This window comes from Neovison vison, chromosome 7, assembly GCF_020171115.1.
Source record: "Neovison vison isolate M4711 chromosome 7, ASM_NN_V1, whole genome shotgun sequence".
NCBI classification, from domain to species: domain Eukaryota; kingdom Metazoa; phylum Chordata; class Mammalia; order Carnivora; family Mustelidae; genus Neogale; species Neogale vison.
In genome coordinates this window covers 138403406-138417299 of record NC_058097.1, presented here as the reverse complement: position 1 = coordinate 138417299, position 13894 = coordinate 138403406, and the positions used below count along the sequence as shown (strand labels likewise).

Below are 13894 nucleotides of genomic sequence, written 5' to 3'. Positions count from 1 at the left end.
CTGTGTTTTACATACATACTTTGTGGTATTTTTATATTCAACAAAATAATTTTAGAAAAGATTTTTAAAACTCCTTAAGGAGGCTAAGGAAAAACATAGAAGGCACTTTAAAAATTTATATATGGAAACCAGAAAAAGGAACTTCTTTTCTTTTTTTTTTTTTTTAAGATTTTATTTATTTTTTTGAGAGAGAGAGAGAGAGATAGAGGGCACGGGGAGGCCAAGAGGGGGAAGGAGAAGCAGGTTCCCTGCTGATCAGGGAGTCAATGTGGGTCTCTATCCCAGGACCCCCGGATCATGACCTGAGCTAAAGGCAGATGCTTAACCGACTGAGCCACCCAGGCACCCTAAGGAACTTAATTTTCTAAAAAAAAAAAAAAAAAATTAATATTTTTAAAAAGAAAATCTCTAAAACAAAAAATTAATTTTTTTCAGGGACTCTTGGGCGGTGCAGTTGGTTAGAAGTGTCTGACTTTTGGTTTCAGCTCTGGTCATGATCTCTGGGTGGTGAGATCAAGCCCCGAGTCGGGCTCTGTGCTCTGCATGGAGGCTGCTTGAGGCTCTCTCTCCTTTCCCTCCACCCCTACCTTCCTGCTTTCTTTCTCTTTCTCTTTCTCTCAAAATAAGTAAATATTTAAAATAAAAACAAAAATTAATTTTCTCAGAAAGTTAAAAAAAATAGGTAGCATGTTCCAGTGCCCTTTTTTTTCTGTAAAATATTCTATATAACATAATATGTATCCAATAGAGAGGGAAAAATGCTAATATTAAAACAAGATAACTCCAACTCCAACTCCACTACTCAATGTTAATTTTCTACCCCTTGTCCAATATTTAATGCCTGTGGAATCTTTTTACAGTTGCTTTGGAAGAGACTGAATTTTCTAGTATTTATTCATAATGGCATAGGATAATGGTAAAATTCCTTAAGACACAGACTTAAATCAATTAAGCCACAAACCTGACCAAATGCCTCCTCAGAGACCAGGCTGATAATTACAGATCAGAGAATCACAACGTTGTCAAGTGGCTTTTTTTTTTTTTCTTGAGGCAAAGTCTTAATTTCACACGAAGTGTGTCTGCATGTGGGAGATATCCAATATGTGCCATGAAATGAATGACTGAATGCCTCTGGTCAAAAATTGCCTCGTTCACTGAGGGGGAACCCAAGGCCAGGAGGTCAAACAACAAGTGTCAGTTCCAAGACTGGAATGCATGAACTTCCAGTTTCTAAAATTTCTGCTTCCTTCCCTCAGGCAGGGAACCAATGGGCATAGTAAAATAAGAAAACCATCAGGACTTTTCACTTTCCCTTGGAAGTTATTTTAGTTAAAGGAACTCTAAGAATTTCCCTTAGTCCACAGATAACAAAGATAAAAATATCTAGTCCATAAAAATAATATTTACCTTCTTTTGGAGTCTGAAAGAAATCAGCCTTTCCATTTGTTGATGGCTCACTTTTGGTTTGTTGAGATAACTGATCTTCTGGCAACTTGGAGCTATTAAATGGATTCTTCCTTTGCTGGGGAAAAATATTGCTTATTAAACTCATTTTAAATGTCATAGCAGCAACTCAGTGTTAGCAAATGCTAATTATCTCCAGTATTGATAGTTTTATCCAGTAAACTCTATCTGGCCTGTTTGAAAAATTACTGTCCTGGTTAATGTGGCTGGCTAAGAGTTACCATAGATGCCAGAGAAAAATAAACTATATAAAATATACTCATAATCCAGAGTCTTAGAAAGTTAGACAAATTATAGAATCATCAAGGTTAGGGTAAACCTGGGACTAATAAGGGCGGAATCCCCATACCCCCACGCCCGCCCCGCCTCATGTGTGCTCTTTCTACCACATGAGACTCTTGCTGTGCTAGACTGAAGCTGAACTAAATATAATTGTAAATGACCTTTCCTATTAAAGAATTAAAAGACACTTATCAAAGTATTTGAAGTGTTTCATTATCACTATTATGATCATCAATTCCAATGACAGAAAGGGGATCAGTAAATAGAATTTTTTATTAATATAAAACTGAGTATCAATGTTTGCTGTCTAGAGTTTCAAAAATTGGCAATCCCCTTCCACAAGCAGACCTCTAACAGAGATTCAGGAAGTCAAGAAGAAGAATTTGGATTGATATGGGACTAACAAGTCACGTTGCGAATGCTTAAAAAGAAACACCCCCCAGTAGCTTGAGACTTTTTATTCTCCGGGGCAAGAAATTAGAGTCTTCAGCAATGCAGAAACATGGTATTCATCAACTTTTCCACCACAAGAGAGTCTTCTTACATTAAATAGTAAAAATCATCTGCATTTGGTGCAAAAAAAAAAAAAATCCCCTTTATTTCATGGTACTTTGCCAAAGCGAGAAAAATGGCATTCTTGCCAAAGATGAGATCTTCGGAGTCTGAGCTCAGTCTACCTTAGCCGGAGACACAGCTGACTTCCTCATGTTTTCCTGTGATATATCCATCACGGTTGAGGCTGGACTGACCACGCTAGCACTGCAAAAGAAACAATTCAGAGAATAAACCCTCAGCCTTTGAGAAAGACTAAATTGTGCCACTGAAGCTGAAAGCTCTTAATACAGGACAGTAGAGGAAATCTGTAAAACCAAACACCAGGATGGGAGAGGGAGTTGGGGCCTAGAGATGAGTAAGCAGCAAAGCAAAGGCAGGGGCAGAGCAGAAAGAAAAAAAAGATAGGCATGAGACAAGCAAAACCATCCAGCAGAAGCTGTCCAGTTTTTATCATGGTACCAAGCACACAAGAGGTGCACAGTGTAAATTTGTAGAAATGGCTCATCTCCAAGTCAGAATCTAATCAGATGTGGATGACAGGGAGGAACTCATCTCAAGGCAGGGGTGGGGGTGGGGGAGGTGTTGGGGGGTGGTGCAGCGGCAGACACCGTTGCTTAAATAAAGCCCCAAAGACTTTTATGGCATGATTTCACAGAATGGCAGTGCTTACTCTAACTCAGGAGGAAGTACCTGAAGAAAAGATTCAGATGAGACCAGTGACTTGACAGCAGATCTAAGGGATGCCGCGCAGGGAGGCTGGTGTGTGCCGACAACTTGCTGAGGACTCTCAACCCCACCCTCCAGGCTGGCCAGCAAGTTCTTGTCCACACACAAGAGGGATAAGGCCAAGCACTGCAGCCGCTGGCTCAGAAGAAGGAAGAACAGTGTCTACCCAAGCCCCAGGATGAGAGCAGGGTAAGAGTAAATGGAGAAGAGTGAGTTTCACAGGGCTGCCTCCTGAGCTGACACGCCCATAGCTACCGAGGAAGAAGTGACGAGGAGAGACAGAGGGGCTCTAGAGGGGGAGGAGAACCATCTGCTCCACGTCCTGCTCCAGTGGCCTTGCCTCAGGCATGACAGGTGAAGTCACTATGGGCTGAAACCACTGTGCCCACTTAGACCTGTTCTCTTAGTGACCTCACAGAGTCAACAACTTGGAAAATACCTAGGAAGGCACTGGCTTTCCACCATGCAGCAAACGAACTGGAGTTTGGGGAGGACACAATCTGCCCCCAGGCCACAGAGCCCGGCCCAAGAATATGGTGGCTGCAGTCGTGAGCTCCACTTCCCTGCGGCTTTGTTTCCCTTCCTTCCTTTTGCACTTCAGTTGTTCTTTTTGCACAGACTTAATCCCGGGAAGAGGGTGAACTTCAGAAGGAGTCGTTCTTCCTTCCATTACCTTCCTCATTGTTCCAGAAAGGAATTACAGCAGCTGAGGCAGATGTGTGTAAGATACATCTTGATCACATGGGTGTGAATAAGAGGGAAAAAGGATGGGGAGGGGAAGGGCAGGGAAGAAGAATGGGAATTTACAGTGGAGCCAGAATTAAGACTAATAGAAAAACACATTACAGAAGGCAATTCTCACAACAGGTGGGCACACATTTCTATCAAGTCATCTAGCAACCAATGTTTAAAAAAAAAAAAAAAAAAAAAGATCTGGTCACTAAGAGAATGCACAGCCAAGAGCCCAGGACTAGAAAGCAATTTCTCTTGACTGCCATTTTAAGGAACCATGGAGGGACATAAGGAACTTTATAGCACATGGCAGGCTGTCTCAGAACATTTTACATAAAGCAATCACATGATCAGAGGACCTGAGCCCAGTGTTGCTGGTTGGGGCAGTCCATGGAACACCCATCTTCTCCTACCACTGTCCTCCTTTCTCCTCCCACTCAGCAAGAACAGAGAATAAGCAGGGACACGACGCTTTGCCCTCTCTGCTCCTAGGAAACCCAGTTCCTGGGCCTCCCGGGCCTCAGCTCTGAATGTGTATATTACACATCATAAAACCCCACATGAAACCAGTCTCTCTCTCTCACTAGACTCCACCCAGCCATGTGCCTCATGTCTACTGTGCAACCTCGTTCTGTGTGTCCATATCATCTCTCACAGTAAACAGGAGATCCTCCAGGAGTACCATCTTGACCGTCGTTATAACCCCCTGCAATGCCGTGTAGAGCAGCTCGTGCAAAACTACAACCAGTGACCGACTGAAAAGATGAAGGCCACTGAGCCAGCACCAGGGAAGGCAGCAGCCGTAAGGAACCATGACTCTTCCTTTTAAAATTCATGTTATTTGCCAAGCAACAAGGAGGCACATTATTTAGATTTTTTTTTTTAAATGCCTTTGTTTCTATTTGCTCAGAAAGCAAAAGAGGAAGAAATGACACGTTCAGAGCACAGGGCCAGTCACTAAATACAGAAACACACAGTATTCGCTGTTACCGTGTGGCTGGGAGAGGGGAAAGTGAAATGGGGGTGGGACAGAGGGTTAGCTACTTGGTTAGTCTGCTGACTTTGAAAAAATGAAAATAAGAGTCTTAGACCTCCAAGTTTGTCTGTGAAAATACAGCGACTTCTTACATTAAGGTCTGGCTTTGCTTCTCTTGAGGAATACAGCAATGTTTCGCACGCCTGCCTATTATTTGGCAAGAACCATTACAGCAAACATTGAATTTTCAACTGCTTTCTGCAAGACCTCTATGAGGTATGTACCCTTCTCCCCCTTTTACTCATGAGAAAACTGAGGCTTGGGGAGGCTAAGGAATCTGTTCAATGTCACAAAATGAATTAATGAAGAGCTGGGGATCTGAGGCAGGTATCTGACCGTGACCTCAAAACACACATTGTCATGGCGAGGCTATCCCGCCTCTGACTTCTCACATTAATAAAGCAATAGTTCATAGCAAGGGGACTGGGGTCCAGGTGATTCTTCCTTCCCAGTGACTCTCACATCCATCACTTCCTTTCCACTTCTGCTGTCACCTCCTGTATTTCTGTTGACTCGATTAGGTTCACATCTGACCTCCTGATACTGAAGTCCTGTTTTTCTAACCTACTCAGCATTCTGCCACTAAGCTGGGATGGTCTTAAACACAACTTTGACCACCATGTCCCTCTACTGCTCCTTACCTATCCCTGGATCCCCAAGGCCTGTGGAATGAAGTCTGAATTTGTCCAGAAGAAGGGAGATGTTCTGCCATCTACCCAATGTACTTTCCCCCTCTTCTTTCCTGTTGACCCTTCATGCCAAATGAAGTTGTCTGTCTACTCATTATCCCCAAAACTTCCTTGCCTGGTTGCTATCTGCACTCAGCCTATCCCCTAGCCCTGCCCTTGTGTATTTGCTGGGCTCTCCGCCCAAGCCCAGGCCAAATTTCACCCTCATGCAATGCTCCTCCTCTATCAGCCCAACTGGAAGTGGGTCTCCTTGTCTCCAATCTTGCACCACATTTCCTTGGTACTTTGGATCAGGAATGTGCTCTCTGCCTGGCGCTATTTATTATCATGTGATCAGATTTTCACATAAAGGATCCATAATTTATCCTAAGAGAGTATAGTTGCTTTATAGCCAGATACTGTGTCTTTGTTTCTTGGAATCCCTCTCGGAGGCAGGAGACTGTGTCCTGCATATAAAAGATATCCAATACATTCCACAAGATGAGCTTTTTAAACCAGAGCAAGCCAAATTCCACACCCTGTGCTTGTAATTCTTCCCTCAGGCACCCTTCAAAAACTACCTGCAATACCAGAAGGAACACTTAGACAAAATGTGCTCACTTTGTTGGGAGAACTATTAAAGTATTAAATTGTGATATTAGCATTAAGGTTCAAAGTATCTGCTTTTTTAACACGAGTCTCTGAAGACTCAGCTCTACAGAATAATCATGTTCGGTACTGCGGCAGGGACGCTGGGGAAAGAGGTGGGGTTTTCGATCACACCACTTAGGCAGCTAGATACCCCATCTGCTTCTCTGTCCAGCCCTAAAGTGCTTCAAAGCACATGAAAGCAAATTTTTTTTTAAGATTTTATTTATTTATTTATTTGACAGAGATAGAGAGAGAGAGATCACAAGTAGGCAGAAAGGCAGAGAGAGAGGGAGAAGCAGGCCCCCCACTGAGTAGGGAGCCTGATGCAGGGTTCGATCCCAGGACCCTGAGACAATGACCTGAGCCGAAGGCAGAGGCTTAGCCCTCTGAGCCACCCACACACCCCATGAAAGCAACTTTTAAGGACTTTTGAACCTTAACAGGCCTTTCCCTCTAAAAAAAAAAAAAAAAAGTTAAAAATAACAGCTGACATCTTATGCCTTCTTTTGAGGTATTTTGCAGCTTACATATTAACAGTATTGAACCAGAAGCAAATTCTGCAAGTGATTTTTGTCATGTGTCGTCATCATTGTTGTTGACCTCTCCCTTTGGACGATGTGAACCTTGTGAACCAAGGGATGTGAACCTCCCTTGTGACGATGTCACACCCCCTGCGCCCAGCACCATGCTGGCCAAGTGACACTCAGTGAAGCTCCATCACGTGAATAAACAAAAGAAATGGCTTGGGGATAAAGGGAGAGAAGTAAATTAGAAAATATGCTGGGCCAAGCCTTTCAAGTCGATAGTTTCTGAAGTAAAACATGACTTGTGTGGGGCCACCACCCTGCATGCTACACATTGCTCTCACACGGATGTCACAGTGCAACTATTTCCACCAAAAGTGATTTGAGTAAATCCCAAATCCTACAGGATAAAGAAAGATTGTTTTAAAGAGCTCCATAGAAGTGGTTCTGTGGGGCAGAACCACAGTCACTCCCTGGATATGCAGTGCATCCAAGAACAAAAGATCAAATGTGCTGTCCATAGATCAGCTCACCTCTACCTTGCCCCTGGGAGCAAGACAAGAGGCTCACATTGATCTTGTTATTGAGGTGATGGAGGTAAATAGCTAATCCTTCTGTAAGAAAGAGATGCGGGGGAGAGGCAGAAAGACAGGGATTGAGATTGAGAGAGAGATAAACAAAAGCCTTCCAGGGAAAAGAACATTAGTAGAAAAAAAATAATACTATTTCAGAACTAAAGACATGGTTTGAATTGCTTGGCTCCCATTCAGCAGAAGGGAAGAGGGAGATCAGCGGCAGGAGTACTACTGAAGCACGGGCAGTGAAGCTTGAAGACTAGCCTTTTTATTCATTAAAATGTACAACAAAACAGTGTTTTAATTCCACCAAAAACAAAGTGATGTGAGGACGCCCAGCTTCCCTTGTAAGAAAACTCATTGCTTTCTCCACGTTACAGGGAAGTGCTGATGTCATGGAGAGAAATACCGCAGGGAAGGCTTTGCCTTGTTCTACCTGAACTCATTTTGGAGACATTCATTCTCTAGGGATGTTTTTGATTAATGGACGTCACAAACCTCTGGAGCAGCCAAGCCCCCTCCTGCCTCCGTGACCTCCAGTTCTCTATCCTGAATGCCCTTCCCTTTCTTGTAGTCGCCCAAACGTGAGAATACCCCTCCCAATCTCTTCCATCTTTTATAATCACCGGAGCTCACAGTAGATCATCACGGTATAACCACCAGAGCCCAATGAACTGAGAAATTCTCAGTAACGCACAGCAATGAAGACTGGAGGCTGTCAGTCCCGTTCTTGGAGTTTAACGTTTTCCTTTCTCCTCTTTCTACTCACTTCCTGAGCTGCAAACTGCTTCATCCAATCATTCATTTATTCATTTGTTGTTCGTTAACCCTATTCACCATTATTCTTTATTTCATAATTATCTCATTTACTATTTTCATTTAGTTGGTTGGACTCTCACTATTCTTCATTCATTCATTCATTCATTCACTCATTCCACAAGACACTTGTTGGGCACTGTTATAGGTGCTAGGAATAGTATAGTGAAACAATCAGCAATAAACAAAAGGTCCTTTCCTCATGGATCTGGGGGAAAGAGAAAATACATACACACAATAAATACATAACACGATGTCAGGTAGTGAGAAGTGTGCTGAAGGACAGTAAGAGAGGGTGCTGGCATTCATTCATTCATTCATTCTACAGGTACTTATTCCTAAGTTAGATGCTTGGGACATGGTAGTAAATAGTACCTATGTCCTCAGCCCTGAGAAAGAAATGCAGGGACACTCAGCCTTGGGAATCTGGATTTTTAAATGTTCCTTGAGCAGTTCTGATCTACAGATCCGAGTTGAGAACTTCTCATCAAATGACCCACATATCCTTTATGGATTATCAGATATCTGTATCCTACCAACCCTTCAAATTTCTTCTAATTTCATCTCTAAAGCTCCACCATACATTTCCTCTTTGCTCCATTCCCTTCATTAGGTTCTTATATCTCTCACCTAAGCTTCTGTTATAATCTTCTTTTTTCTCTTTAAGATTTTATTTATTTATTTGACAGAGAGAGAGATCACAAGTAGGCAGAGAGGCAGGCAGAGAGAGGGAAACAGGCTCCCTGCTGAGCAGAGAGCCAGATGCAGGGCTTGATCCCAGGACTCCGAGACCATGACTGGAGCCGAAGGCAGAGGCTTAACCCACTGAGCCACCCAGGCACCCATTCTGTTACAATGTTCTAATTGAACTTTCTAACCTCATCTTCCACAGAGTTCCCAGAATGATTACTCTAAAAAGTAAACTTGATCAAAAAGTCATTTAATGGCTTCTTGTGACTTAAGGAAAAAGTCCAGCATTTTGGCCAACACAGGGCTCTTGACAATCTGGGCCCAGCCTCTTCCTCCAGCCTGACTGCCCACCACTCACATAGCAGACCCATCAGACTAGACCCTTTCCACATTTCCAACATGCCAGACCCCCACATCATCCTGTCTGCCTGTATTGTTCTTTCCCCATGCCTATCTGCCATGATCCTTCTCATCTTTCAAGAGCTGCCCTACATGTAACTATCTCTAGAAGCTTCCCTGACTCAGATGCCCACAGCCCCTAACATAGTCTTCTCAGCATCTAACACCTTGCTTCCCATGGTTGAAGTCTCTGGCCTTTCTGTATTCAAAAAGTACTTCTTTAATCTTCAGAACCCTGAGGAACTGGAAGTCCTCCCAGCGGAAAATCCACACAGTGTTGGAGACAGGCACGTGACAGACCTCTGCTTCGTTTCAATGAAATGCCCTCATTTGCATTACACACATGATAAGAATGACTTGGTCTGTGTGTTAGGATGCCACAAACATGCTCAGACTCATGTTTCAGTAGGGTGGCCACTGAGAAAAGACAAGAAGCTCAACATTTCCATCCACACAGGCTTAAGTTATTACAATGTCAAGTATTCCTTTAAGTGGAATGTATCCCTTCAGAGGAGAAAGGAGAGGCTACCAGGCAACTGAGGGATGTGGGAGGGGGAAGGGTGTGGGAAGAGGAATCAGAAGGAAGAAAGAATTGGGAAGCTTGGGACACACTTGAGAAACTATCTTTTTTTTTTTTTTTCCTTTTTAGAGTACTGGCCCCATGTGAGGCCACAGAGCTGACAATATAAACTATTCCAGTTTTCATAGATACTATCTTCAAGGAAGAGGTTAGAGAGAGAGACAGAAACTATAAGACCAGTCCATTTCCAGGTTTCTTCAGACCAAAGAAGCACCAACAGTAAGGACATCCATGGGCCTTGTCAGTAGAGATGCTACTAGACTTTCAGCGTTGCCCAGGGCACCCAACCTTGTTTCATAGAACATGTGATCTCAAGTAGCAAAAGAAGGTCTTCTCATTCCAGAGCCGGTCTCCCTCCATAGTCAAGACATGTTATACCTTCTTTATGGTAGGGTCCTGACCCCATAGGAAGAGCTTCTCACATCTTTATGGTGTACTCCCCACTTTGGCTCAGCCATGCCCTGTGGACTATTATGGAAAGGACATGTGCTATAAGGCGTGGTTCATGGACCAGTGCCAGTCCGAGAATTGTTACTGGTTCACAATGAGCTAAATACAGAAATTGAGAGTATTCATTTAGAAACATTTATAGCAATTTGCTGAGACATCCTAGGACATGATCAAGGGTTTATATTTTGCATGCCTTTGTTGCTTTCTGTATTTTTTTTCTGTTATATTTTATAAAAGGTACTAATCTGTGATGACTAGAAATACGCACTTTTTAGGAAATGAATTCACTTGTCTTTTACCACAGTTGACACCAACACTGCCCTTAAAATTCAGCAACCAGCATTGGAACTGTAAGCATTTGGAGTCCTTCCTTTGCCAATCTAAAGAAAACCGCACTCTCTGATCCTTTGTTCATCAAGCCTCTCTCTGCTTCCTCATGTGACAGGTGCAAACAAAGATGAGTTGTGAAAAACACAGGTATGGGATGGTAGTTGAGTTCATGGTGGGCACCCACAGTGGTTCAGTTCTTCCCAGGCAGGACCACACAGAATTGTGCTCATAGAAAGAAGGAATCTTGCCACAGAGTCTATTAGAAAAACTCCTTCATATATTCCACATATGAGTGAAACCATATGATAATTGCCTTTTTCCAATTGACTTATTTCACTCATCATACTACCTTTTAGTTTCAGAGCAGAGGATCATTAGGGAGGGGAGGAAAACTGAATGGGAAGTCATGAGAAAAGGAAGAAAAACCATGAGAGACTCTTAATGATGGGAAACAAACTGGGCGTTGCTGCAGGGGAGGTGAGTTGGGGGGAGGGGTAACTAGATGATGGGCATTAAGGAGGGCATGTGACGCAATGAGCACTGGGTGTTACATGCAACTGATGAATTATTGAACACTACGTGTACTATATGTTGGCTAATTGAATTTAAATTAAAAAAAAAAAAAGAAAGAAAAACTCCTTCAGAAACTTCAATTTCTAGTCACTGTTGCCTCACAACACTCCCAGACACCTGACTCCTAGCTAAGAAAATATTGACAGGTACTGAGTCATTCTATTGAAGTTCAATTCCTCTAAAAGCACAAGCCCCAAAATACACTTAACACACCCAGTTCTCAAAGGTTAAAGTGTAAGTGAGAAACACTGCAAGGACCTGACACTGAGTCAAGTAGTAGTTTCTGACATGGGAAGGAGGAAGCATACATCAGCCCCTTCCACAGTTCTGGATGATTACCACCCAGGTCACGTAATGAGGGAAGCAAACTAGATGCATCTGACATTTTTATTCTTGCCTTCTCGACCATACCTCATCTATGTTACAATCTCATAATTATAAAGCCACTGGAAATTGCCAATTTTCTTTCTTCCTGTGAAATGCAAAGTGGTTCCCACATCTCATTTCATTTAATCTCATAATATCCTGGTGAGGCAGCTCTGCTCTGATTTATAGATGAGACCAGAAAGACTCGTCTGAGGTCACAAAAGGAATGCAGGAAATACTGGAGACATGAATTGCGGAAGCTGTATTAGTAGCTTCAAACTGAGGAAGAGGGGAGATAGGCCCATCAGACTGCCTGAGGTCATGAAGAAAATGAGCTGGGCTAGGAGGGCAGTGGTGTCTCTGTCCCCCAGGATCTTTGAGTAGAAATGAGTTCTTGGGAGAAGGACAGGAAGTCTGACCCACACAAAACTGTTCAGTGAGCTAAGTTGGTCTTCTGATATCCCCAAATCTCCTTCCTCCTTCTGTGGGACTTGTATCCACCTCACCTAGTCAGTCAGTGTTCTGATATCCTTGTCCCCTATCAAACTGGCTCTTAGGAGCTTCTGTCAGCTCCGTGATGGTGATTCTAAATGACTGTGCTCTCATTCTCACTCCTGGAGTTTCTAATACTTCAGGTCTGATCTTTCCCTATGGAAGGATATCCTTTATCCCACTGGGGGATTGCTGGTGAATGGGGAGTCACCAAAGGGAGGTGGCAGGGGTAGGCTCTCACTCTCTGTGAGAGCCCCTACTTCCCATTCACTGAATGCCTACTATGTGCTGTGGACCATGTTAGGAATTCTACATTTACTAGCTAATTAAATTCTCAATAATCCTGCTGGCAAATCATTATCATCCCATCTTACAGTTGAGGAACCAAAGGCCCAAGAAGTTAAGTCACTTCTAGTACAAGGTCACAAAATAGTGACTACTTACTCTTTAGTAAGTAGCTAAATGGTGGCTACTTACTGTTTAACTTCTAGCCAACATGGCCTCTACAGACATAACAGAACATTACAAATCAGCCCAGAGGGGGAACAGTCCAGTCTACCACCCATGGAAAACAAAGTGAGTCCTCTCCAACAGGGAACTAGACAATGGGTGCCTTAATAGAATCAGTATTCCCTTGTCTATGTGATGTAACTTTAGTCATATTCAGCTCTGAAATGTCTACTGATGCCTATATTACAGACCTTCTCCCTCACCTGTAAACTATGTTGGGAACACCTCTGTTCCCCAGGTGCCTCAGACTTGGCACTTGACTCAGTGCCAGGAAAATTGTGGGCTTCAGCCCTGCTGGAGACTCTGAATTGAATCATCTCCACTGAGGAGCTACAGAGAAAATGAATCTGCCTTCCCACCAAAGGGTAACAACCACAGTCCCAAGGGATGAACACTAATGGGAAGATCTCTACATACCTAAAAGCAAATCATCAAAACATCTGTGGCAATGTAGCTCCACGATCAGGTTCAAATGTACACTTTGACCGGACAGATGGTAACAGGTTTGGAAAACACCAACACGATCAGATTGAAATATTGAGGACAACCTGCATCCTGAAGAGCCATTTACTTAGCACCTACTATGTGTCAGGTATTCTACATATGTTACCACTAATTCTCACTACAGCCTTTCCTGGTTTATATTATCATTCCTATCCATAGTTAAGAAAAGAGAGGTTAAATGACTTGCCCATCATTAAATGGCTAATAAATGGCATATTTAGGATTTGAATTCACGTCTGGTTCCCGTGTTTGAGCTTTTGCCATCACACCATGTTATGACAATTTGATCATAATTCACCTCTTCTCTGAAATGACTATATTTATTTTGAAGTATCTCTTCATTCTACTCTAGGGTAAAATCATTAATACAAAGGAAAACCAGCTATTCTTGGTGCTAGAAGAAATCCCCCCTCAACATTTTAGTTTTACTTAATGTTCTGATTTATTAGAAATTCTGGAAGCTGGAAGAGTAGTACTCCGCTTTATCCACGTTAAGGCCCAGATTTCTCTCATATGTACTTCACAGTACCTGTGAGAATCGTCTGGTGTTGGTGCTCGTAGTACACTGAGCCATGAATCCCACATGCAGTGACTGTCCTTGTGAGCTTGGTCTTACCTTGGGCTTGCTGGGGCTACATCCTCTGGCTCTCCCACAGCACCAGTTAGCTCTGGAGGGAGGAAAGCATCCTTGTTGACGTTATTTACCCAACTTTCCTTTGCCTCATTTGCTCTCTCCTTACTCTGCTCGGCTGAAAGAAGAAACAGTGAAGACAGGAAGGTCATCTCTCACCTCCATGACCTATAACACTCTTAAAGCTCTTATTGCTGAGGCTCAAACCTGAACTTAAGGTCTTCCTGCAGTGCCAAGGCAATCACTCATGAGTCTGAGTCCTCAGGGTCAGAATTATAATTGCAAAATTATACCTGATTTTGGCTTCCCCCAAGCAGAATCTCCTGAGACTAAGAGTGGA

At 43.0% G+C, this 13894-nt stretch overlaps 1 protein-coding gene across 6 annotated transcripts in view; it reads right to left on the bottom strand.

Moving 5' to 3' along the window:
• SYTL2 (synaptotagmin like 2) overlaps window positions 1–13894 on the bottom strand; it is a 119742-nt gene that overhangs the window by 36960 nt on the left and 68888 nt on the right. For all 6 annotated transcript variants that reach the window (XM_044258385.1, XM_044258386.1, XM_044258388.1 and 3 more), the window contains 3 exons: window positions 13540–13672; window positions 2424–2505; window positions 1408–1522 (listed from right to left, as the gene is read on the bottom strand). In XM_044258385.1, coding sequence (XP_044114320.1) covers window positions 1408–1522; window positions 2424–2505; window positions 13540–13672 — 330 coding nt within the window. The remainder of the gene's footprint in view (window positions 1–1407; window positions 1523–2423; window positions 2506–13539; window positions 13673–13894) is intronic.